Genomic DNA, 25679 nt, shown 5'->3' on the forward strand with positions numbered 1-25679 from the left:
AGAAGACGATCGCGAGAAATGCACAGAAGCCGTCCCAACCGAAGACGAACAGCGAAGCATCCCTCGTCTGCAGAGGCGTTCACGTAAACACGGATTACTACCAGGCCGCACACGACTAGAGGATTCTTCAGCGCCGACGTTAACCATGGCTACGACACCAGCCCCCATTATTTTGCACCAGCCCTGACTGCCGCCCACGTTCAACGGTTCACTGGGCGAGGACACTGAATAATGGCTGGACCAGTTTGAGCGTGTCACCATATTCAACAACTCGGATGACCAGACAAGAGTGAGGCATGTTATTTTCGCCCTGGAAGGACCAGCCGGAATTTGGTTCGAAAACCACAAAGCTCCTCTTGCGACGTGGGCATTATTCAACCGGGAGTTCCTGAAGGCATTCACAAGTATCATCAAGAAAGAAAGACCTCAGCTGCTTCCACAGCCCCGCATTCTGCACCCGAATGAGACAGCGACCGTATACGTAGACAATGTGAAGCACCTTTTCCGATGTGCCGATCCCTACATGACGGAAGAGAAAAAGAGGGAGATTTTGACGCGAGGTGATGAAGAGGCACTTTTCGGTGGCCTGACCCGTAATCTACCGAAGACAGTCGCTGAATTGACTAGCGAAGAGGCCAGCATTGAGAAAACCTTGGAAGCACGACCCCGCCATTGTCGACAACTCCATGTGATGTCGACAACCCTCTCAGATGGTACAGCATTCGAAAGCAACCTGCGCGATGTCATCCGCGACATTGTACGAGAAGAACTGCGTCGCCTGCTACTATTTTCCGACCAGCCTCAAGTAGCAATCCTTGGGGAAATCGTCCACGAAGAAGTCCAGCATGCGGCTCTGCAGTACGCAGTCGTCAGCTCCAACGACATCCCCTAAGTCCTCCTCTTCGAAGTGAACCAGCTGTTCCAGAACGCGGCCACCTGCTCTTTCCGCGCAGCCTACGAACGACGCTCAAGCCCCAGGAAATAAGATGGCTTGAGGACTACCGACAAACGCCCGCTGTGCTTTCATTGCAGTGAAGGATGCCATATTCTTCGTCCACGACTACGACTACCTGAGTCGATAGGAGGATGTGCCGAACCACCTTTCCCGCTCAACATCACCGTCCACACCACGTTTTGCGTCGCCGGGCCGCATCTACGCAGCGGCTGTTCGCGAAAGACACCCCAGGCCACGCAGGGGAAACTAAAGAAAGCAACCTTTCGAGATAAGATTGCTCACCAGCGAAACAATGATGATCCTCCACCGACCATGCCGCATAAAGACGTCGCACCCGCTAGCAGACGCCGTACACAAACACGAACCCGACCACGACGCGATGGGACTTCAAAACGACTCCGCCAACCAGAAAAGCCCCAATGACACGTCTTTCCCACGATCCACATACACGATAAAGCCGTGACCCAACCCCGAGGGGTACGCGCAACGCAAGAACCAGGATATCCGACTTGGAAGTGGTTATCGACGGCTGCAAAGTTACCGCTGTAGTCGACGCAAGTGCTGATTATTCGATGATGATTGGAACATTCACCGCCCAACTAGGGAAAGTCACGACCACTTGGGACGGCCGACAAATACGCACCGCAGGAGGTCACCTTATTATGTCATCGAGACGATGCCCTCCGCGACCTATCCTGCAATCTCCTTAGTGCTACAGCAATGTTCCCGTGAAGTGATCTTGGGCATGAATTTCCTTAATGAGCATCAGGCGGTCGTCGACCTGTGTTTCAATCTGATCACGCTTTCGACGGACGAGGCCATTCCTTCGATGACAACCCAGGAACATCACGTTGCCCCGAGTGTGCTGGAGGAACAAGTGAGCGTCCCATCCCGCTTAGCGTCATCACCAGCGTAGGCGCCACGAAAGCCGAGAACATTGAAGCCATCATCGAGGTAAACACGTAATTCCTTCTATACCGCGAAATCGTAATCGCAACAGGCATCGCACATTTCCTTCATGGACAAGCAGAAGTGCTGCTGACGAACTTCAGAGAAGAATACTGGCACGTTAACAGAGGAACGACGATTGGTTTCCTCGACGAAGAATCCGACGTACGATATGCCTTCATAGTCTCCCACCGATCCGCAGCAGATTCGCTAAACCATGAGAACTCGCCCACTTTCGACATCAACCCAGCCCTGCCCCAGAACACATATCATCAAATACGCAACCTTCTTCAAAGTTACAGCGAATGCCCCTCGGCGTCATCAAAACTCCGACAAAAGCCGATTGCCAAAAATCGCATTGTAAACGACGAACGCGCCGGACCTCTTCGCCAAAGCCGCGAGAACGCCAAGACATCCGGCAACAAGAGGCAGAAATGTTTCGCGACACCGTCATCCAGCCGTCGAAGAGCCTCTGGGTGGCACCAGTTGTTTTGATGAGAAAGAAGGATGGAACAGTTCGGTTCTGCGTCGATTACCGCAGTTTGAACAAAATAACGAAGGATGTCTACCCCAAACCCCTCATCTACGACACACTCGACCGGATATGCAAACCAAAGTGCTTCTATTCGATGGAACCCAAGAGCGGCTGCTGACAAATGAAATTAGTGAAAACAGCGCGAAAGAAGAAGCCCAACGGCGAAATGAAGGGACAGGAAAGAGCGCTGATTGACAACTGAATTTATTGAGCGAAACTCGCGCAATATATAGGAAGACAGCGGAAAAGATAGTCAGATGCAGTCAACGTCACATGGTGCAAAGAGCCATAAAGGCGATAAAAACAAAACAGGGCGATAAAGCTAACAGTGAACTGAATCTCAAAAGGGATGGTAACAAAATGAAAAGTACACTCAATGACTAAACACAGTTAATGTCACATGGTGTAAAGAGCCATAAAAGCGATAAAAACATAACAGGGTGAAAAGGCTAAAAGTCAACAGAATCTCAAAAGGGATGGTAACAGCAAAAATATACATGATGACATAAACAGTTAATGTCACAAGGTGTAAAGAGCCATAAAAACCAATAAAACATCCATAGCAGGTAACAAGGGCAAAACCGATAAAAACTGACGAAATGGAATTGTGGAAAGAATAAAAACTGACTGAATGTGACAACGTATGGCTAAAAAAAAATGCACAGACCTTAAATATATGCTATGGATGTTTTATTGGTTTTTATGGCTCTTTACACCTTGTGACATTAACTGTTTATTTCATCATGTATATTTTTTTTGTTACCATCCCTTTTGAGATTCTGTTGACTTTTAGCCTTTTCACACTGTTATGTTTTTATCACTTTTATGGCTCTTTGCACCATGGGACGTTGACTGCATCTGATTATATTTGCCACTGTCTTCCTACATATTGCGCGAGTTTCGCTCAATAAATTCAGTTGTCAGTCAGCGCTCTTTCCTGTCCCTTCATTTCATCTTCAGGCTTCTTCTTTCGCGCTGTTTTCACTAATGTCAGAATGGACCAACTAGCTTAGCAAAAAGTTCTGCTAGACAAATGAAAGTCAATGAAAGACACCGACAGAAGACCATGTTCATCACATCCGATGGTCTTTTCGAGTTCAAGGTGATGCCATGTGGACTGTGTTCAGAGCCAACCAGTTTCCAGGGGGTAATGGATACTGCAATGGCAGGTATGAAGTGGCAGATTTGTCACGTGTACTTAGATAACGTCGTTGTTTTGGTCTCGAACTTGGATAACCATCTGCAAAGGCTTCCAGTCATGCTGGAAACAGTCAAGTAGTCCGCGCTAACCTTGAAAGCCTATGAAGACCTGCTGTTTCAAGGCCACATCGCAACCAAGGCTGGAATACGCCCAGACCCACAGAAAACATCCGCTATCGCATAGTTCTCGCCATCGACTGACAAGAAAGCCGCGCGCAGATTCCTCGGACTGTACGCGTATTACCGACGATTTGTTAAGAATTTCTCGCGCATCGCCAAACTTCTGATACAACTTAGGAAAGCAGACGTGCCATTTAATTGGGAAGCACCGCAAACGGAAGCCTTCGAGGAACTTCAGCGTCGTTTGTAGTCCTCTACGCTCCTTGGCCACTTTGATGAAAACGAGGAGGGTGATATTTATACCGAATCAAGCAGCGTGGGCCTTGGCGCCGTCCTCGTTCAGAAAAGCGACGTACTGAAGAAAGTAGTTGAGTATGTAAGCCCTTCTCTGTCGCATGCCAAGGCTAACTATTCGACGACAGAGGAGTGCCTCGCCATTGTCTGTGCTACTTGGAAATTCCGTCCCTATATGTGCTCAGGACAATTTAAGGTGGTCAGCGGTCATTACGCACTGTGTTGGATCGACAATTTGAAGGTTCCCCCAGGCGCCTTGCTCGGTGGGCCCTGCGCTTCCAAGAGTTCGACATCAGCGTCGTCTACAAATCTGGACGCAAGCACATTCGATGCGAACTGCCTATCTCGAGACCCTGTCGCGAAGCCGCCGGAAGAGGACGAGAAAGAGGAGAAGGATTCAAGACAAATACTATTGCGTCAACCAGCGGGGTAGCGGCTGAGTACCTGGCGGTGTTTTGCTAGCTTGCCCAATTTGTCCTTCTTGTTTTCTGGGCCTGCTCCTGTTATAGGGTGATAGGGCGCGGGACGACGGCTTAATGTCTACCTCTTCTCCCGGCCAAGGGTTTTCCCCTTGGTCGGCCTCTCTTCCACAGGACCAGCTCCCAATCGATGTCTTTTTTCGCAGTGGAGTCACCAGCATTCCTGTGGCTTTAGTTCCAGCTGATGGAGGCGCCATTCGTTTGAACAACCCGGAAGCGGTGCAGGTGGCCCTTCAGTCTACATCGCCTCATTTCATGCGAATCACAGATGTGCGGCAGTTCGGCAAGGGTGGGATATTGTGCAGGTCACCGGACAAGGATTGTGTCGCCGACCTTTTGAGGTGTACCTCCTTCGCCAACCACCCGGTGAGCGCATTTATTCCGCCTCATCTAGCATGTTCCAAGGGCTTAGTCCGAGGTGTTGACTCTCGATTGAGCCCTTCAGAAACGCTGGAGAACCTCTCGTCTGCGGGCGTCATTGCGGTCCATCGTTGCAGCAGAATGGTAGAGGGGGTGAAAATACCTACAGAGTCCGTCATAGCCACATTCGCAGGAGTAGTGTGCCCTTCAGAGATCAAAGTGTGGCCACTAGTGTTTCGAGTTGACGCATTTAACTCTCGTCCCCTTCAGTGTCAGAACTGTTGGAGATTTGGCCACAGCGCCAAAGCGTGCAAATCGGGCTCACGCTGCTGCGCATGCGGCGAAAGCCATGCTAGAGAAGAATGCCCTGAACAGCAAGAAAAATGTTGCCTGTGTGGTGGTGCCCACTCTGCCAACTGTCCTGATTGTCCTGCACGAGCTCAAGAAGTGCAAGTTCTAGAGATAATAGATAAACGTCGATGCACGCGACGAGAGGCCTTTGCCGCAGTCAAAGAAAGAGCCTCATGCTCTTCTAGTGTGGCTGCAAAATGTCCTCCTGCAATGGACGCCTCTTGGACACAAGCAATTACCGCTGCGGTTGAAAAAGCAGTGGCGAATGCAATGGAACGTATTATGGAAACGGTATCCACGTGCATCTCACAGGTAGTAGCTACCCAGATGACTAATCTGCTGCAAGCGCACGCCGCTCCGCTCTTGTCCTCTATGGTTTCGGCTGCTCCTCCACCATCTGTGGACATCAATAGCGCTCCACAGGGCCAAAGTCAGCATGAGCGACAAACGACTCCTGAAAAATGTCTCCCGAACAGCGTTAAGGACGCATCCTCTGATGAATGTGTTGAGATGGAATTCAATACCCGCGCCCAAAAACGAAGTGGGTCTCCTTTGAGTATCCCGGATCCATCTTGTCACCAGTCCAAGTCCCAGAAAAGTCATGCAAATCAAAATCCTAAGACCAGGATTCTCGAAGCGGCAGTTGCCGCTGCAGCACTCCCGCCAAGATAGGGTCGTTAAGTGTTCTTCAATGGAATTGCCGATCTATATCCTCAGCTTCAACAGATTTAATTTGCCTATGTAATCAACTTCAACCGGATGTAATTGCATTACAGGAAACATGGCTTTCTTCAGATATTAATTATCATCTCAAACATTACCGTTCGTTCCGGCTAGACAGGTCTTCACGAGGGGGAGGGCAGATCTCAGGTTTTATTAGTTGGGGATTTTAATTCGCACCACGTGACGTGGGGGTTTAAAACAGATTGTTTCGGCTCTAGACTATTTGATTGGATTTGCGACAACAACATAGTCTGCAACAATTCAGGAATGCCTACATTTGTACGTGGTCTATGCCGCTCTGTTTTAGACTTAACTTTTTCCTCCCCAGGAGTCTCTGTCTCGTCTTGGGCGCCTGTTGACTGCGCGACAAACAGTGACCATCTACCGATTAGTTTCAGGGTTGCGTGTAACTTAACTCTTCCCGAACGACAACAGCGCACCTTCATAAATTACGTTCGCTTTAAAGACACTCTCAAATCAGCTCTCACAATCGATTCGGACCGAAACACCACTACGAGTTCCGAATGTAAAGCTACACATATATGCACAGTGTTGGAACGCGCAAGGCAAAAGTCTGAATTCATTGTCACAGGATCTAAGGATGCTATCACCAATAATTGGTGGAATGCAGAGTGCACGCGTGCCTATAGACGGCGGAAAGCAGCCTGGAAGAAACTCCTCCTAAATCAATGCCCCAAAAATTGGTTGGATTATAAGTATGTCGCAGCAACATTTAAGCGCACTATCTCCCGCGCGAAGGAGGAGTATATTACAAGTCATTATGATTTTCTTTCTCAGTCAGGAAATAAACGGGCCTTGTTTAATTTTATGAGGAGAAGGAAAGTGATTCCTCCGGCTGTCAATATTGAATCCCTCGTTCAATCCCCTGCTGACATCGCTAAGGCCTTAGAGGGAATTGCGGGTGGCCTAGAACGTCGATTCACATCTGCACTTCATTATCCACCTACATTCTCATGCATCTCAAGTGATTTCATTGAGGTCACTATGCCTGAGCTTTCGCAAATTGTTTTGCGCCTATCTCCAGCGGCTCCTGGCCCCGATAAGGTCACTACATCTATGATTAAAATTTTGTTTACCGAATCTCCTGAAGATCTGTTGGCTCTGGTTAACCATTCCCTTAAAGGTCCATGGATTCCCCATGAGTGGCGTCTTGCGGAAATAGTTCCAATGCTTAAAAAACAAGGGGAGGGTTTCACTTCTGACAACATACGCCCGATTTCATTAACATCGAATTTAGTGAAATTGGTGGAACGGGTCCTGCTTCGTCGTATCATGTATTTCATTTCTGCAAATGATATCTTGAATCCTTGTCAAATTGGTTTCAGGCCGGGCTGTTCGATTTGGTGTGCTCATACTGACCTTGAGAGCCGTATTAAATTAGCTCGCAGCACTAAACAGTTTGCCGCGCTTGTCACTCTGGATATCAGTAAAGCCTACGACATCGTCGAGTACTCGATGCTGTTACACAGATTACAGGTCCTTAATTTCCCAATCTATTTCGTAGCCTGGATCTTTGCTTTCCTGGAAAACAGCGAATTTTATTGCTGCCGAAATGGTGTTTCTTCAAAGAAATTTCGACAGACAAGAGGTGTTCCGCAAGGCTCAGTTCTTTCCCCTGTTCTTTTTAACATCTTTCTAAGCTCCATTCCATGCATCCATAATGTGTCAACTTACGTGTACGCTGACGACATCGCATTTTTTGCTTCTGCAAAAGATATTCACTCTCTGTATCAGATCTTGCAGGATTACCTCAATATTCTTGACAACTGGTTAGGAAGTATTCATCTGTCCCTCAATGTGAACAAATGCGCCTTGTTGGTCTTCCCGGTTTCTCATCCTGTACATATCTGCGTTTCTTATAGAAATCATATAATTCCTCAGGTTCAAACAGTGAAGTATCTTGGAGTGATCTATGACTCTACTCTTTCCTGGCGGCCTCACATTGAGCAAGTTTCTTTAAAAGGAGCTCGGGCCATTGGCATCCTGCGTCGGCTTTGCAGCACTAGGTCAGGGATGAGAAGGCACACACTTCTGCTGATCTATAAAATGTATGTCCGCCCAATTTTGGAGTTCGGATGTGTTTTATTCTCAGGAGCTCCTGCCTATAAACTTCGACCGCTTGTGCTCTTGGAGCGTGAGGCGTTGCGCCTCTGCTTGGGACTTCCAAAGTATGTAGCTAATGTTGTCCTGCACCTTGAGGCGCGAATTCCATCTTTATTAGCCAGATTTCGCCTTTTAACAGTCCAAACCTTTTTAAATTTGTACGACTCTCCTCTCCACACATCCAATGTAATATTTCTTAGTCAGCCCGCAGTCTTTTTAAATGCCACCTGGTCTCGTTTGCATACTCCGCAGATATGTTTCGTGCAGTCTCTCCTCGATCCCTTAAACGTTAAGCTCACAGATATCCATCCACTGCATAACATCTCACCTTCAGTCGAGATTGCATTTGATAACATTTTCCCATCGAATGCCAAGCTCCAGCCCTTTCCTCTCCTTCTCGGTTTGTTACAGGACCACCTAAGATCCTTTCCTTTTCATATTCTCATTGCTACCGATGCCTCGCAGGATCGTGAAAAGGCAGGTGTGGGCATTTTTTCACCTGCATTGGGATGGTCCTTTTCTCTCCGTCTCCCTGACTTCACTCCAATTTATCTGGCCGAATTATTAGCTGTCATTCTAGCCTTACGTAAATTAGATCCTGCCGTTTCCAAAGTCATGGTTATGACGGACTCTCTATCTATTTGCTTTTCATTATCATCTCCCTCTGAGTCTCGGGCTTTACGCCTCTTTAAGCAGCTGATCCCGCTTCATCTAAATTCGGTGAGGTTGCTTTGGGTACCGGGTCACGTGGGCATTCAGTTAAATGAGGTTGCTGATTCTTTAGCAAGGGCCTCTCTCTGTGGCCCAATAATTGCTGTCCTGCCAACCTGCGCATATACAGCTGCGGTGAGGTTTCGCAGTTACACAATATTTCAGGAATTTTCAGCCTCGGCGCTTACTTCATCCCCCGAATACAAGCATCTTCTGCACCCTTGGAGCAGCAAAGACTGGAGTTCGCGCAGACTGGAGGTCTCTTTCACGCGTTTGCGATGCCGAGTTCCTCTGCTTAATTTCTACCTTCACAGATCTGGTTTGGCGGTTTCTCCCCTGTGTCCATTTTGTGCCGAGCCTGAGACAGTGGATCACTTCCTGCTGTTCTGCCGCCGATTCTCTTCTTTGAGGAGGCGCCTATTAGAAAATCCGTTTCACCAGCTGGGTCTGCCTGTGTCCTCTGAGGTTGTTCTTTCCTTTGGCGCTACTTCGCTTGGACGAAGCAACAGGAGTGCGCGCTGTGCAGTTCAAAAATTTCTTTTAGAAACACAGCGACTCCCATGCTAATATTCTTATTTTTTTTTTCTATTTGTTTTCATTTTTCTGATTCTCAAACTTTTAATTTATTATTATTATTATTATTTTTTTTCTGTCTCTCTTTCAGTCAATACAAAATTGAATCATTCCATATGTTGCATTCAAATTTGCACATAATGCCGTCCTCCCATCTTCGATCTCCCTGCTAACAGGTCCCCTTTCGTTGCGTCGTCCAATCTGTCAGCCTATACCCTATTAATACTCCTTTACCTCTAAAACTCTTAATCATTCAAACAGTTCACCGCCTGTGTCTTGGCCACTCCCCCGTAGTGGGTATGTGCCATTCTACTTGAGGCCAACCAACCAACCAACTGCTGGCGCCGATTATGCACCGACGCCGCGGGGTACGTCAAACCATGCCCTCAGTGTCAACGAGATAAGGCGCTGCCGATCAGGCCAGCTGGACTTTTGAAGCTAGGTACCCCCAACGAGCAAGCCCTTTCAACACATTTGAATAGATCTCCACGGTCCGTTCTCATCGTCAACATCGGGGAACAAGTGGATCATCGTACCGGGCGGCTATTTCGCCTGCTACGCCGAAGCAAAAGCGCTGCTTGTAAAGCCGATCCTTTCGCGTCACGGTGCCACAGAAGTTGTCATCACGGATAGGCGAACAACAATTACGTCCGAGCGCACCCAAGCCATTCTGAACTACAGCAACGTATGCCACCGGAGAACTACTGCGCACCATGCGCAGACCAACGGTCTTATGATGCGTGTGAACAAAACTATTGCTGACTCTCGCTATGTTTGTTGACGCCGAACACAAAACATGGAATGCCATCCTCTATTATACGTCGTCATCACCGACAACACCGCAGTGCGAGAGGCCACTGAGATGACAATGTTTGGGCTCGTCTATGGTAGGGAGGCAGCCATCTCCCTCGAGGGTATGCACCCGAACGTCCCTCATGAGGACAACATCGACGTCGCCGCCTAACTTTACCTGCCGACTTGCGCGATTACGGATCAAAAGATCAACACTACACCGAAGCCCGAAGGTACAACCTACACTGACGCCACGTGGTATACAAGCCGGGTGGCCGTGTATGGGTGTGGACGCCAATTCACAGCCGCGGACTTAGTGAAAATCTTATGCGCCGCTACTTCGGCCGATACAAGACTATTCGTCGACTTGGAGAGCTTGACCATCGCTTGACTGCGAGGCGTTCCCTGAAGGAGAGACAGCACCCCAGCGGCGCTATTCACTCCCAGGATTTGTGCATGTCGTGCGCTTGAAGTCTTCTTGTGGACGCTGACGACGCTCAGTTTGTGCAGTCTCAGTACTTTTTTTCTCTTCGCTGTTTACTTCTTGTTCTTTTTCTTTGCATTGCATTCTTTTCGTTGTAAAGCATTGAACCAATGCTTATTTGAGAGGGGAGTAATGCCGCAGATACTTGTACTGTTTGTTCGTTCACGCCGAAAGCCGCCGGCAGGGGGCTTTTCTTTTCTGGCACTAGATGCGGCCAAAGATATCTCGATTAATCTTGGTCACGAGCAGCTGCTCCCATATTTTTTCAAATTGTTGTATTTCCTTTTGGTTCCTTATATCAAAGGTTCCTGGTCAGCTTCAAATTGAGCGCAGCCAAGAAGAGCGGGCATTCTATTCGCCGACCGTCGTGTGCTCTTGCTTTCGTAGCCGCCGAGTCATTCAGTTCTTTGTGGGCGCAGGTCTCCCAAATGGAAGCCTTTTAGTTGTCTTCCTGCTCGCCAGACTTCCGGCACCACTACGCGAAAATATTATCAGTAAGCCACGTTTCTGCAACCGCCCCGAAGTCAGGTTTGAAGCCCATAAGAAGACATTTAGCAACTCAAGTTTGTTAAGAATAGTTTGCTCATTTACGTTAGCAAAGGTTATTTGTTTTGTCTTGGGGGCTGATGGTGGGGTATTTTTGGTGAGTTGCCGTGTTGGCTGTTTTTGGCTTGTAGTCACGCTTGTGTGTGTCTTTAAATGTACTCGGCAAATCTGTTCTTTATCCCAGTGAAACATTTCACCGTTTGTGCGTGCTTTGTCAAAAACTAGTGAGATTGCAGAAATTAAGGGTTGGGGGAAAAAGCAACGGCAGCCGTAAAGAAGCACTTCAAGCTTGTCAAAGTGAACTCACAAAAGTGCTAACAGCATGCTTTGCCTTTGCTCCAAGAGCTCAACCTGTTTAGTCTTCAAAGAGAGGTGAAATGAAAAAAGCAAGTGGCATCAGCTAGAAGTGTTTTTCGCCGCTAAGTGCCACAAAGCGCACATCCCTTTTGGGGCAACACTGAGCCTGGGCCTTGGCGAGAGCTTGTTTCGGGATTCCTATTAACGGCATTTACCGTCTTTACACTCAAGGGATTCTTTCAAAGTGTAAAATCCGGATAAAGTCATAAAATTCCTGGAGTGCGGCCTGATTTCGGTGACCACAACCGACAACGCACTTCCTCACCAGAACAGGATTTAGTCACCCTGGTGTAGTACTTGGCCACAACCTTCTATGAACAAACCAATTAACTCTCGGCCCTCAGTGCCCAGCGGCTGCGGAGCAACTGACCAAGGCGGCGGTCAGATCTGTGACGCAGCGGAGGGTGCTAAGAATCTCTGGCTCCGGACAGGCCGCCATTGGAAAATGGGCTTGGGCAGGACATGTAATGCGAAGGCAAGATAACCGCTGGTACTTAAAGGTAACGGAGTGGATTCCAAGAGAAAGCAAACGTAGCAGGGGACGGCAGAGGGTTAGGTGAGCGGATGAGATTAAGAAGTTTGCGCGGATACAGTGGTGGCAAGTGACAAAGGATAGGGTTAATTGGAGAGACATGGGAGAGGCCTTTGCCCTGCAGTGGGTGTAGTCGGGCTGATGATGGTGATGATGATACAGGGAAAGCAGTTGTATCCACCTTCAGCACTGACATAGAAGTGTTGTATTGCACGTTGCTGTAACTTTTACCTATGAGATACGTGAAGAAATGTGCTGCAGGAGACAATCAAGACAGCCTGTGGGTGAAAGGCTGCGGTTTTTTGGTGGAGTTCCTTCTGGAGTTGCTGTCCTTGTATCTGCTCAGCACTTTGGTGGCCTGGGGAGGTGAGACGTACTTGCACCCAGCAGTCTGGTATTGGCATGAGCTCAAGCGTGGCCCTGGTATTGAGCAGCACATGTTTAGGCACAGTGGACACGGCGCTCAAAAAGACCCGAGGTGCAGTACAGCATGCATCTTCAGGCATGTAGGAGAGTATCTTGTGGCGCAAGCGATTGAGATGTGGTCCGAAATTGTGAACGACATATTGAAAGTGCTTTCTAACACGGCGCCTGAGCTAGAATTTTCGTACGAATTGCCTGAAATGAAAAGTCTGCAGTTCCTGGGCCTGAATTTCAAGTTTCAACAGTCAGATGTGTTGACACTATGCGCCCAGATCTGAAAAAACCTTTGCTTGATTTCGACTCTCATCACTCGAAGCTGGTTGAAAACGGAATCGCCATGACTTTCTTTGGAGCAGCAATCAAGAAGTCCTCTCTTCATGAGGTTAACACAAGCTTCAGAGTACAATTGGCTCTATGTAGGGCAGCAGGGTTCCTTGAAAATGTGCTGGTATATATCGGTAACATGCTACTCCAGTGAATGAAGTCAGAGAAGAAGAAGGGCAGGAAACGGCACGTCCCAAATCAGGAAAAAGGTGCCAGTAGTACCGTTGGCTCGCAAGCTGTCGCTCGGATGGAATAAGATGGCGGATAAATTCTGTGCCAAGGTTCTATTTGGCGTTCAAACTGAGCAAGATCCCTGCTTCTATGAAAAGCAAAATAAATAATACAACCACTCAAAGGTGCGGTATGCGTTAGAGCACACAATACGTGGAGGTTAGAGTGCTGTACCGAATTCCACACTCGTATGGCCATGCATACGTGGGCCAAATAGGCAGGTGCATGAATGAACGCTTATCGAAACATAAGTCGTTAGAAGGCTCAGCTTCGTTATATTTTTGGACGCATCGTAAAACCTGCGATTGCGCTCTTTATTTGGACAATACAGTTCTGTTGTATAAACACAAAGATCAACATGTGACATCATCATAGATGCATTCTATGTCTACGACGAAGCAGCTACGTGTCTGAGCCGGACATCCACGGCGTCGACTGAACTTGAGATAGGTCTTTTGGGGAGAGAGAGAATACCGTAGCAGTGTCACAGTGCTAGAATGAAATATGCTACATTTATTTATTGTTAACGATGACATGAGAGTGTCAGCGAGGCGGTATGGTATTTAAGTGCGCATTTCTGAATACAAAAACCACTTGTAAGTTTAGCGCCTGTCTCTCTCTTTCTTACCATCGTCCATCGTTTTTTGATCTCTTCCTCTCTTTCAGTATACATTGCCAACTCACCCACTGAGCTTTGTTGCCCTAGCTATTTAGTTGAGACAATGAAACAACACCTCACACCTTTTTTTCGGCGTGAAAACTTCCTGGGGGGGGGGGGGGGTGTTCCCGGAAGTAGATGATGGAGAACATGTCGAATGATCAGAAAACGTAGAGATAGTAAAAGCAGTCAATGTAAAGGAAGACGAAGACTCGCTAGTAGAAGTTATAGTAGAAAGAAAGGTCTGAAACTGAGCTTGCTCACGTTCGTGTTGAAAGTAGTGCACGCATTGGAAGCAAAAGCAGTATCAGCTACTGTGGAAGTTGCGGAAGGCGACCATATTCTTTCCGCAGTGCACCCATGGAAAAGACTAAGATTTCCTGTGCGGTCACCAGAGAGGATGTTTGGATCAGCCGAATCGGCCACTGGCTGTTCGGGACCAAGAACCAGAAGCGATTCAAGCTAGTAGGCTGTGCTGGGACACTAAGGATCAACTTGAAGAAACGCTATGTAAAGAGCGGTGATTAAGCCAATCCCATTAGATTTAGCTATGGTAAAGTTAAGACGTCATTTTAGTCTCATAAAAGTATTTGTGCACCAAGGGAGGGGCATGGGTACAATATCACGAGCCGACCTCATGCCTATTGCTACCACTGGGCCCTGGTGGCTTCATACGGGGACACGGCCACATTATTCAGCGCCTTGGCGCGATATCTTGATGCTTTTCGGATACTTGGTTAAGAAAGAAGATAAATAAGCGAATTAAAAAAAAATTCTAGCACCGTACAAAAAAATTCATGAGAAAGGGCTAAACGAAAAACTACAGAGAATGTTTACTACATTCAAATCGCAGCGAAAGCACGGATTTGTGCTACGTAGAGCAGGCAGTGCCGCCGGACGGAGCAGATGGAAGTTGATGAAGACGACGCACTCTAATGCACAGCGCGAGAGTGTGGTGCAGTTTAACACGAGGCGTGTTGACTGCGGCAAAGAAAAAAGCGACAGCCTAGTGGTCTCGCTGAGCGGCGCTTATAGGAGATCTGGTTTGGTTTATGGGGTTTAACGTCCCAAAGCGACTGAGGCTATGAGAGACGCCGTAGTGGAGGGCTTCGGAAATTTCGACCACCTGGGGTTCTTTAACGTGCACTGACATCGCACAGTACACGGGCCTCGAATTTCTCCTCCAAAGAAATTCAACCGCCGCGGCCGGGATCGAACCCGCGTCTTTCGGGACAGCAGCCGTGCACCATAGCCACTGAGCCACCGCGGCTGTTCGCGCAGCAGCGAGTTCGACTCCTAGTCGTGGATAATGATTCAATTTCGTTTGCTCTTTTTCATGGTCCGAGCTCTAACTCAACCGAAGGTCAAATTTGCACGGTCCACGATTGAAGCCCGGGGTCCCGTAGTGAAGCTTTTGCTTCAAAATATGTGTTTGTCCTTAAGAAAGCATCATTTCGCGGCAGATTCAATTGTGGGAATCAAAAAACCTCGCTGTAGCGGCAGGGTCAGGTTGGAAGTAGAGCATTCTGAGTAAAGAAGCGTTGGCAGTCAACGGACGATAACAAAGAGGACACACAACTGTACTGGCTAACTACTTCATTTCGGAAGGCAGCCGATCAGCACCTTTTATACAGATAGAAAACCATTTTATACAGATAGAAAACCAGAGGGAGTGGTACTCGCGCGCAAAAGTTATCACAGTTGAAACTCGGTACAACAGATACGCCACGTTCTCATTATCGTCACCCACAAACAATGAAGCAATACAAACCAGCGGAAAAAAAGGAGGGAGGGAAACAGATGCGGGAAAAAAACACACACAAAAAAACAGAGCGTAATCAAACAAGTCTAAAATTAAGTCCATGAAGCGACCAACCAGCACTGCTAAGCGAATGACAATGAAAGAGAGATGAGAGAGTAAATTCGTCGCAACAGGGTGGCCGCGGCCAGGGCAAGACTGCCAACCTAACTTCAAGTCAAAAGATGAGGTCTGCGTTCTTTCACATCAGATACCTGATAATGATTACAGAATTACTTTTATTTGGCTTTATTTGAGCATCTGACCGCAGCTTGATCGCTTTAATTTGCGCATTAAAGGCAAGAATCATCGACAGCTGGTCACAGTCTTTTCATTGCGTTTCAAGTATAGCGCAGCGTAAAAGCAGAGGCGTATAGAAAGGCTTGAACGCATGCGGTGCAGCATTCCCCACCTTCTGCTTGTTGCGGTGTGCGTTCTGCTGCTGCCGAGTGTACTCGCCGATGCATCGATCTCCCCATAGAACCAGGCTCATGCGCCAGTAGGTGAACGCCAGCGTGGCCACGGGAACGCCGTAGGTGAGCACCAGAAATGCTACGTTGTACCTGCGCCGGAAACGGGGCGAGGACAAGAAAGAGAAAGGTTAGGCGCTCAGGACAGTCTCCTGGCTTCATTGACTTTGTACCACAACACTGACACCTGGCTTTCTTCTTTACAGCGACAGCTATTGTTCTGGAGAACTCCCGAGAACAAAGCCCAGAGTTCCGTTCCCAGAGAGGAGGTGAAGGGCGGAGAGAGGGGAACGAGAATATGAATGTTGATTGCGGGGAGCGGGAAGGCGACGTTTTTATTTAATCGTGGCGTTCTCCGAAGTACTGTTCCCTGACTTCTTTCATTCTTTCTACTCATTGTTTACATTGTGAGTAACGCTGCTATAAAGATGAAGTTAAGCGCCGATTACTGCATTGTGCACTCAGAAATCGACCGTAGCGACCAGTTACGTTAAACGAAAGTTTTTAGAGAGCTAGCAACTTGTGTGAAAACTGGATTATGTATATGAAGTTTTAAAAAAATTACGCTTATGAATATTACTACCGAGAAGAATCGGCTTCATTTTAGGTATTCAGTGCGAAATGTTTCTCTTTTGAATGTTGAGCACATTATGTAGGCCGGTTTATGGATTTTTATACGTCCAGGATGAATGAAACGTGCCCCTTTCGCAACGAACTCAGCGAATCAAAAGATATTTTTCTTCAGACAAGCGTTGAGGCTGGGAAACCTGAATTTAGTCTCACTTGCTTATAAATACATTGTACTTTCCGCAGTAGATTGAGCGGCTATCGTACAGCAAATCTGCTAACTCTGCACTCAGAAACATAGCATTCCTATTGAAGATATACAAAACATTATTGGTTTATTCATAACAACTTTAATCACAGTGCCATAACCAAACATTTATCAAAAATTGTACTTCCAACCTTAACCCACAGAAATAAACTTTCGCGCTTAAAGTTTCTTCTCCAGTAATCAGAGGGGGTTACAAAGTACAGCTTTCAAAGACGGACCTTTCAATCGGGCGAGGAGGGTGTTGAAACGCCCCTGCGTGGGCTGTTGCAAACCGGTTCCTCTACAGCTGCCTCTGCGCTAGCGCCACAAGTGCATACATCAGCCCAGCGATCAATGTGACCACGGCCAAAAAGCACTTATTGGAAACGGCTATATTATAGTTCGTTTACGAAGGGTACGCTACACGGCTGGAGCACGCCTGAAGAATAACCTGCTGTTCCATTTGCAACAGCTTTTTCAAGTACACTTTCTTTAATGGAACTATAATGAATGGATTGAGCTTTACAGTGATGTAGCTGTGCTTCTTTCGCTAAATTTTATTTTTCTCGCCTCGCTCTGTGGTGTATTGTGTGACCGTTTCATATCACCATTTCATTCCTTTCAAAAGAGTGGATAATTGGGCGGGTTGGTGCGCATCCATGTTATCGAGGCACCACAAGGACGAGGATGGAGGCGTAAAAGGACAGAACAGGTGCTCACTATCAACTGACAAAAATTTATCGGAACTCAAAATATATACAGAAGAGACAACTAAACAAAAGAGCAGAAAAGCACATGACATGCGCGGTTCAATTCATGATTACAGCATTCAGCTGGAAAACGAGCACGTGAAGAACACCGTGATTCAAACCGTATCACAAGGATAGTGCGTTCTCAAGATACTCACACATGTATTGGCTAACTTTCTTATTGTAAAGGCCTCCATATTCTTCAGGGCTGTATTATCTCTGTGTCCCCGCAGAACGCACGTTTCTTCTAACAATGGAGTGCACTTGTGACTCCTAACGTGCTCGGTCAGATAAGGCAACCCGTGAGAATATGAAGGCTTTTAGAATAAGGAAGTCAGTCGATATATGTGCGAGTGCGTTTTCGCTGCAGCTACTTTATTTAGAGTTTGAGTATCTTGAGAATGCATTATCCTTGCAGTACGGTTTGAATCGCGGTGTTGCTTCACGTGCTCTTTTTCTGACTGAATGCTATAATCATGAACTCCACTGTGCATGTCATGTGCTTTTCTGCTCTTTTGTTCTGTTTTTCTTTTGTATATATTGCGTGTCCAAAGAAATTTTTGTCAGTTGATAGTGAGCACCTCTTCTGTTTTTCCCCGTCTCCGTCCTAGTCCTTGTGGTGCCTCGATAACATCCATTCCTTTCAGTCTTCTGAGTAAGCAAAAAACTGAAGACGGTGAGAAAAACGCTACTAAGTGTTGACAGCACGCATTAAAATACACGCAGAAGTTTTGACTATGAGTAGAGTACAATCATAGCGAAACTTCAGCAACCTTCAGTACAAAGACGGCGTGAGAAAATACAAAGACAGTAGCCCATTTGCTGGGAAAAGAACGACTGTGTATCCTTGCACTGCAATAATAACAATTTAAATGAATGATAGATTTCAACATAAGCAGAATAATATTTTACATATACGTTCGATCGGCATACGGCGGCATCTGGTAAGCACACGCCACTTCGCACGCGCAGTTGATGTCTCGTAGACCACGCCTACGTCAAGCAGTTTTGTGGATAGCAGACTAACTTTGGCACATTTCCTAGTGGGCGCAGCATCTCGTGAAAAGGCGGATTTGTGACTAGTTATGCTGCTTTTCCGGCAGTTCTCCTAAAGAAGCTGCCTGAATCGCGTTCCCTCGCTAATTTCGATTGCTCCACTTTCGGCTGAGTTGCTGCGTAACGTACAGCGGGATCTCCTTTACTCGACTGCAAGGCAACTGCCGTGAGGTCGGCGCCGGGAACTGCCATAAACGCGACAAGGCAGCCTTGCTTTGGACCACCCCGCAACCATTTGGGAGCATTCACATGTGGGCTTGGGCTGAACTGACATTACGTTGGAGCGCCGAAAGCTGAGAGTGGGCTGCAGTATCAGATCTCGCAAACGGCGGGAGCTGAACAACAAGCGTCAATGCATGCGCTCCGCTTTGGTGCGCTCGAACTCTCCTTCGGAAGAGACGCTCATCAGAGTAAGCTGCTGCCACTGCAAAGAGCCTTGACCTCACAACTTCGAGTTCAGTGAATGACGGCAGCATTGAATAAAAAAGTCAGGTGTAATACTGAGGTCTCATTTTGTGACATCGCCTAGAAATTTTCAAGCTGTCGGCGACCTTAACTCAACGTCACCCAACTACGTGAGGTTTTCATTATATTGAGGTGGAAGTCGACCTCGTGAGGTCAAAACCTCATGATGGTACCCATCTGTGCTCTCAAGACATGTGGCCTTCATATAGGGCAATACATAAAACTTACAGACGGGGGCGAAGAGAGACATTTAAGGACATGGATTCAACAATACTTGCATGACAGAGCGCATGTTAAAGATCCCCAGGTGACCTAATTTAAGCAGTAGCCCTCAACATTAAACCATTGACAAATACTACGATCACGACTGACAGTGACTAACGCTCACTGTACCTGTTTGTCACGCACGCAAAGTAGCTGGCGTGAACAGTGCTGCCCCCACAGTGTCCGCTAACGGTTTCAACAGGGTTATGAAGTACGCCAGACTGATGATTATCTTTTTTCATGCCAAGGTTGATAGCAGTGCGAATGCTGGGCGCAAATCAGCCACTGACGCTCAATTTCTTTAATAATGTTGGATTTCCTTCAAGGTAAGAAAATTATTGCACGAAACAGTGAACTTCTGACAAGTAATCCAGCTCGGGGGTTTCTGATGGAGCTTTTCAACTTACGATCTCGAAATCAAACTTTGGGTCTAATTTTTAAAAATAAAATTAAGCAATTCTGATAAAGTTGTTAATGAGAAAACTAAAAATGTCCGATGCTCAAGGTCACTTTTTCAATGAGCAGCCGATATCGCTCGCCCAATATTTGTTTTGTTTTTAGATGTTTTATAAGTTTCTTAGACAGTAGCACGGGGCGTTTTGGCCCTTTTTGGATTCTAAGCGAGTATTATAAAAATCGGGTTTATACCTAGTCCATCATTTCGTTGAGAGCAGGTTAAGCCTGAAATTCTTTCCTGGACCGGCGTAGCATATTCTAGCGCTGTCAGAGATGGTACCAGCCCCACGCTTTAAAGTTGGCTTTGACGTACCGCTCGCGTCCTTCAAGCTGGACACACAGAGAGAAAAAAAATTTAAACGGTTCTTCCTTTGGCTTTGACGCGCCGCCGCCTTTGCCCACTTGCGTCTTCAAGCTGGGCGGCAGCGCACTCACTTTCGTGGCTCTGTTCGTGTGGCGCCGTTATCGTCTTTTCATCTTCCTGCTCGGTAGCGCGCTCGCAATCCCTTGCTTCTTAAGGCGTCGCAGATTCTGCCCCTTTGTTGTTGTTGTTGTTGTTTTTTTTGTGGAGGTTTGGGGGAAATTGAGAGAGGGGCCTTTGCGACGCGTTCAGTCGACTTTGCCACCCTTTTCTTTTTGTGCGTGGCTCCGAAAGCTGGCAGTGATGGCACAGCAGAGTATTTTGAGAGCGCTAAGTTTCTTTGCCTAATTATTACTAATATTAGTCATTCATTCAGAAACAAAAATAAAGCGGAAGGAAAAGACGGTACTAGACATTGCATCCGCTATAAAAGCTTGAAGCATCTCGGCTGTGGCTAGCGAAAATAAAAATGGACAGGGAGGGAGGAAAGAAAGAGGGGAGCGATGTAAAGAAAGCACAGGGATAGGGGTAACACTGTACGCAATGTACAAATTGCAGTATAGTACGGTACCCACGCGCGTAGGTCCGGGGGTTCTCTGAGGGCGGGCGCACTTTCACAGTGAGTGGGCGGGCGCGGCACTTGCAACCGGGCACAGACATGTTGCCTCACACGCGCGTAAAGAATCCCAGGAACTCTGCCCGCGTGTGTCGCACGCAGAGCATGCTTCGCGCGTGGCACATACACAAACATATAAGTTCCTCACGCTGCTCACACACACACGAAATACCCGCTTTAACATAGTTGTCGTCGTCCCGACAACTTGCCCTCCTCTCCTCAGAAGCTTCACGTTTTGGCCGAGGCGCTTCTTCATCCTTTTGGAAATAGTTGCGCACACACGCCACGACATAAAAGGGGACACAGACAGGCGCTTGTCTCCTTTCATGTTTTGTCTTGCAAGCGCGCAAATATTTCTAAAAGCGCTTCTCCTTCTGTCCTCACTCGGACAGGGAGCTGTAGAGAAAGAGGAGGAGCGGAGGCGAACCAAGCGGACGGTGCCGGAGACGAGAAGAAGGAAAAGACGCCGAGGAGAAAGCACACGTGGCTGCGCGTAGGAGAGCGGCTGCGCGCGGAAGCAGGTGTTCACTAAAGGCGGTTTTTGGTCAGCTCAAGAAAGAAGCGGTGAATATCCCTCGGAGGAGGTGTCCCAGCCAATGGCGTCGACACCTTATCATGACATCGTGGTTAGTTCGCGGCTTGTCCTCTCACAACTGCCAGCCTCCTACGATGTCAAGCTGGCAGCTGCAAGATTACCCACGAGGACACGAAAATCGGTCGACGCCACTGGGTGAACAGCCTGCTGTGCTATTCTACCATTGAAGTCGATATTTTCACTGGCGTCTGGCTATATGCCGCTTTTCTTGATTTCTATTCGATAATGGAGATATTTAGCGAAGCGCGACCGCCACTGCTCCCGTGTACCGAAAGCCGCCAGTGATGGTTGGTTGGTTTATGGGGTTTAACGTCCCAAAGCACCTAAGGCTATGAGAGACGCCGTAGTGAAGGGCTCCGGAAATTTCGACCACCAGCGGTTCTTTAACGTGCACTGACATCGCACAGTACACGGGCCTCTAGAATTTCGCCTTCATTGTAATTCGACCACCGTGGCCGGGATCGAACCCGCGTCTTTCGGGTCAGCAGCCGAGCACCATAACCACTGAGCCACCGCGGCGGATGCATGCCGCCAGTGAGGACTGCGCACGTCGCCTTGAGGGCGCATATGGCAGCGAGCTCCCGGCTCACTTGCCGCGTCGGGACAATATGCGCATATGCAGTCGCAGCGCGCGGTCGCTGTAAGCAGCAGCAGTGACGTTAAAGAACTCTGGTGTACTGGCTCTTGAAGCAAGGTGCCGAGTTGAGCGAGTTGTACGTTAATCATCTCAAAAGGGACGCGCAAACCAGACGACCACAAAAAGGGCTTGTGTCGCCGTCTTCCTTCCCTTTTGTGGTCGTCTGCTTTGCGGGTCCCTTTTGAGATGCATCAACTCCCTAAGGCAGCCTGAGTTTCGCTTTCGTTTTCCATGCGCCGCTTGCGCCTCATTGGGATAGCTGTTGCCACTTGGCTCCTAAGCATCCACGCATTGCAGAGTATCCAGGACTTCCGCCCCGTTTAGCACTCGCAGCTGCCGGATAAACATTGGTGCATTGACTGTACACGTGGCTTGCAGGGTTTATTTATGCCCGAGTGCATATTTTCATTAAACATTTGTTTCTCTACCGGGAACACGCGGGGGTGTGACAAACCCCGCCGAGGTGGCTCAGTGGTTAAGGCGCTCGGCTGCTGCCCCGAAAGTCGCGGGTTTGATCCCGACCACGGCGGCTAAATTTCGATGAAGGCGGTATTCTAGAGGCCCCTGTACTGTTCGAAGTGAGTGCAAGTTGAAGAACCCCAGGTGGTCGGGATTTCCGGAGCCCTTCACTACGGCGTCTTTCATAGCCTGAGTCGCTTTGAGACGTTAAACCTCAATGAACCAAACTTAACCAAGCAGCTGTGCGGCAAGTTTTTTCTTTCGGTTGAAAAGAAGGCTTTCGTTATTTGTGCAGTCCTATAGAGTTGGATTCACCCGCCCACAAAGCTATCATTTTGGTGACGGTTTGTTGATATTGGGCTTGGTGCCACCGGCACTCTGCAGAATCGAGTCTCACTCAATCATATTGTATTTCTGCATGAGGTTAAGCTAGTTTGAGAGTAGAAGACAAGTTAATTGAGCGACACTGGGTCAAACAACAGCTACAAGCATGACACTGCTTGCATGAATAGTGGCTTTGTGTGACTTCGGTGCATTGGAGCGCAAAATCGCGGAACTACTCGCAACTCTGTTCCCTTAGGTATCATATAGGAAACTCTAGCGGCACTTGTAGTTAGTCTGGTTTAGCAAACAGTTTTGATGGCTCGCTGCACTTACGCTGACCCCCTCAGAAGAATAGGAGCGGCGGGGCATCGAGAATTCTTTAGGAAACTGTGCCGACAGTGAAGATAACAGGAGCCATTCTGGCTTATGGCGCCGCCTGGTGATGAGAAATGAAACTACTTTGACAAGACAGAAACGCAGTTTAAGCAGCTCTTATTGAAATCACTTTATTCTCTTTTTTCTATTACTTTATTCATGTTGTGTGAATATTTTTAATTGAAGGACAACAGATACTAGAGTTTGATTAAAGGGATACTGAGGCGGTTTTCGAATCAGCTAACCTTCTAGGGTTTTGAAGTAGTGTCATTGCTGATAACGTCTGTGAAATTATTTTTTCGATTTTGGCTAAAACAGCGGCGCAATCACCAATTAAAAACGCGATGTTCAAATTTCCCGCGCCCCGCGCGAGCGCAGGAGAGGGGAACAGCGGAGAGGGAAACCTCGTCCATGTCGGCCAGCGTGACGTCATGTTGAGGAGCCGGGGATGCTTCGGCGCACCCGAGCGCGCTTTCAGCGCGCGTTGTTTCTCGTGCTGCATGCGTTGTTCCTCGTACTGCGTGCGTTGCGACGTACAAAACGTGTCAGCCGATCTTGAGAATCAGATTCAACAGGTACTACTCTGCGTTCGTGTCCACGAACAACTACGGCCGCGACTGTGTCGTCTTCCACTGTTTTCCGCAATACCACAAGCTCGCAGCACAACCGCTCGCTGCTGTGACGAAGAATTCAAGCCGACTAAAGCAAGCTTACTCTGCTCGAAACACTTTCGTAAGAGCGGCTACAGGCAGAGCTTGTCCTAGTGTGATCTCTGGAGATTTCTGTCGAAAAGGCGCGGCTGAACCATGACACAGTTCCATCGATTTCCTCGCGCATAAGAGGCGTGTCACCATTCCGAAGAAGCGCCTCTTTTAAAAGTAGAAACATGCTCACTTAGCCCCTGAAGAAACCTTATAGAGGCTTAAGCATGTGTTGGTCTCCTCAGCTTAGGTGCGGCCAGACCACCTGAGACGTGCTCAGCAAGGCTCGGTTAGTGATATTATACTCGGTTCGACGTGTCCAAGCAAGCAAGCAGAGCAAAGCACAATAAAGCAAAGCAAGCAAGCATCGAAGCTCTTCATATGCGGCGTCTCGTTTAATCCTAGCTAAGCAATTAGTATGAAAGCGTTCGACGTTGATTTCGGATGCAAATTTATGAGAGAAATGAATGCCAACCGAGTTTTTGCAAAAAAACACCGCAACCTTACTCGGTTTCTTCATCAAGTTGTGGCAGCGGGCGAGTTGCAGCTAGCTTGGCTTTTAAACACACATAAAGTTGGCAACTACTTCACTGAACCTAAACTGCAAATCTAGGAAGGGCGAACGTTTCCGAGGCAGCGATTAATATTTTCTGGCACCTGCTGAACGCGCCAGGAGTGAAGCGTATTTAAGCGCGTATTTGGCTTGGTTTCCAGCGCACCATGATTGCGTCACTATCTTGTGGTCACATGCCTCGCAGTACTTGGCCACTGCGCTTCGCTAATTTTGACACCAACTTTGTGCTCCTTCATCGTTCACTTGAAATACTTTCTTGCCCCAACCTGCAACGCCGGGTACTGAGAACAGGATTTACACAGTGCTTTGGGCCTTTTCTTTAGGATGACGCTCTTCCGGGCGAGCCAGGAGGCGTCCGGTGGTGGTAATTGACTTGAGTATTGTTCGCACCCCTTCCTTTCCGAGAATACGAGCCGATGTTGTGCTGGCACCTTTTACGCATGGTCTGTATCGCGTCTTTGACGCTGGCGTATGCTTGTGCTAGGCATAGAATTTTTTGCTTGTGTCTTTTTTGGTTTCAGGCGATACGTCGAATGAGCAAACTGTAGTATCCTTTACTTCGGTGGTCAGTAAAAAAAAATAGTCGCCGTATTCGCTTTTACAACGACACGGAAAGCTGCGATCTGCCCTCAGCGCAGCGCTGGATCCGCATCGGCAGCTGCTCCAGTCCTCAAAGTGACGTCACGACCTCTCTTGACCAATCACGGGCGGCGGCGCGCCGCGCGGCGTGCTCCGCGGCACAGGCCGCATATTTCGGCTAAAAAAGGCAATTCGCGCTTGTTTTTGCCTTATTTGGATGCAATATTCCAGTATACAGCATGAAAAACTATAGGATGCCGCTGCCAGCCCGATTTTCAGGAAAAGTGCTTCAGTCTCCCTTTAAGGAAAAAGCATCTGGATATGGGAGTTGACTGCATCAATGCAGTTCGGCCAGTCGCGTTGGGCTTTGATGTTCGGCTGCTTGCACTAATTGGTAGCGGGATCTATGTGCGGCCGCAGCGGCCGCATTATGATGGAGGTAGAATAAAAAGACACTGTGCGATGTCAGCGTACGTTAACGAATTCCAGGTGGTCTCAGTTAATCTGAGGACCTCGGCTGCGTGTGTCTCATAGCCCATGTGTGGCTTCAGAACGCCAAACCCCGCCATTTACAATTTGTAATCGATGCAGTGCTGGTACCGCGATTTGTTGTTTCGGCGAGTACCGCCTTGCAGCTCCAATTTTAATGCTTCTGCTTCGTACGCT

General features: G+C 48.0%; 1 protein-coding gene across 1 annotated transcript in view; it reads right to left on the minus strand.

Moving 5' to 3' along the window:
• LOC149357154 (tachykinin-like peptides receptor 86C) overlaps window positions 1–25679 on the minus strand; it is a 685354-nt gene that overhangs the window by 42080 nt on the left and 617595 nt on the right. Inside the window, exon 3 of the mRNA XM_089577888.1 lies at window positions 15931–16081. Coding sequence (XP_089434014.1) covers window positions 15931–16081 — 151 coding nt within the window. The remainder of the gene's footprint in view (window positions 1–15930; window positions 16082–25679) is intronic.

The sequence above is a fragment of the Amblyomma mixtum genome, chromosome 3, assembly GCF_055824585.1.
Source record: "Amblyomma mixtum isolate Tamu chromosome 3, ASM5582458v1, whole genome shotgun sequence".
NCBI lineage: Eukaryota > Metazoa > Arthropoda > Arachnida > Ixodida > Ixodidae > Amblyomma > Amblyomma mixtum.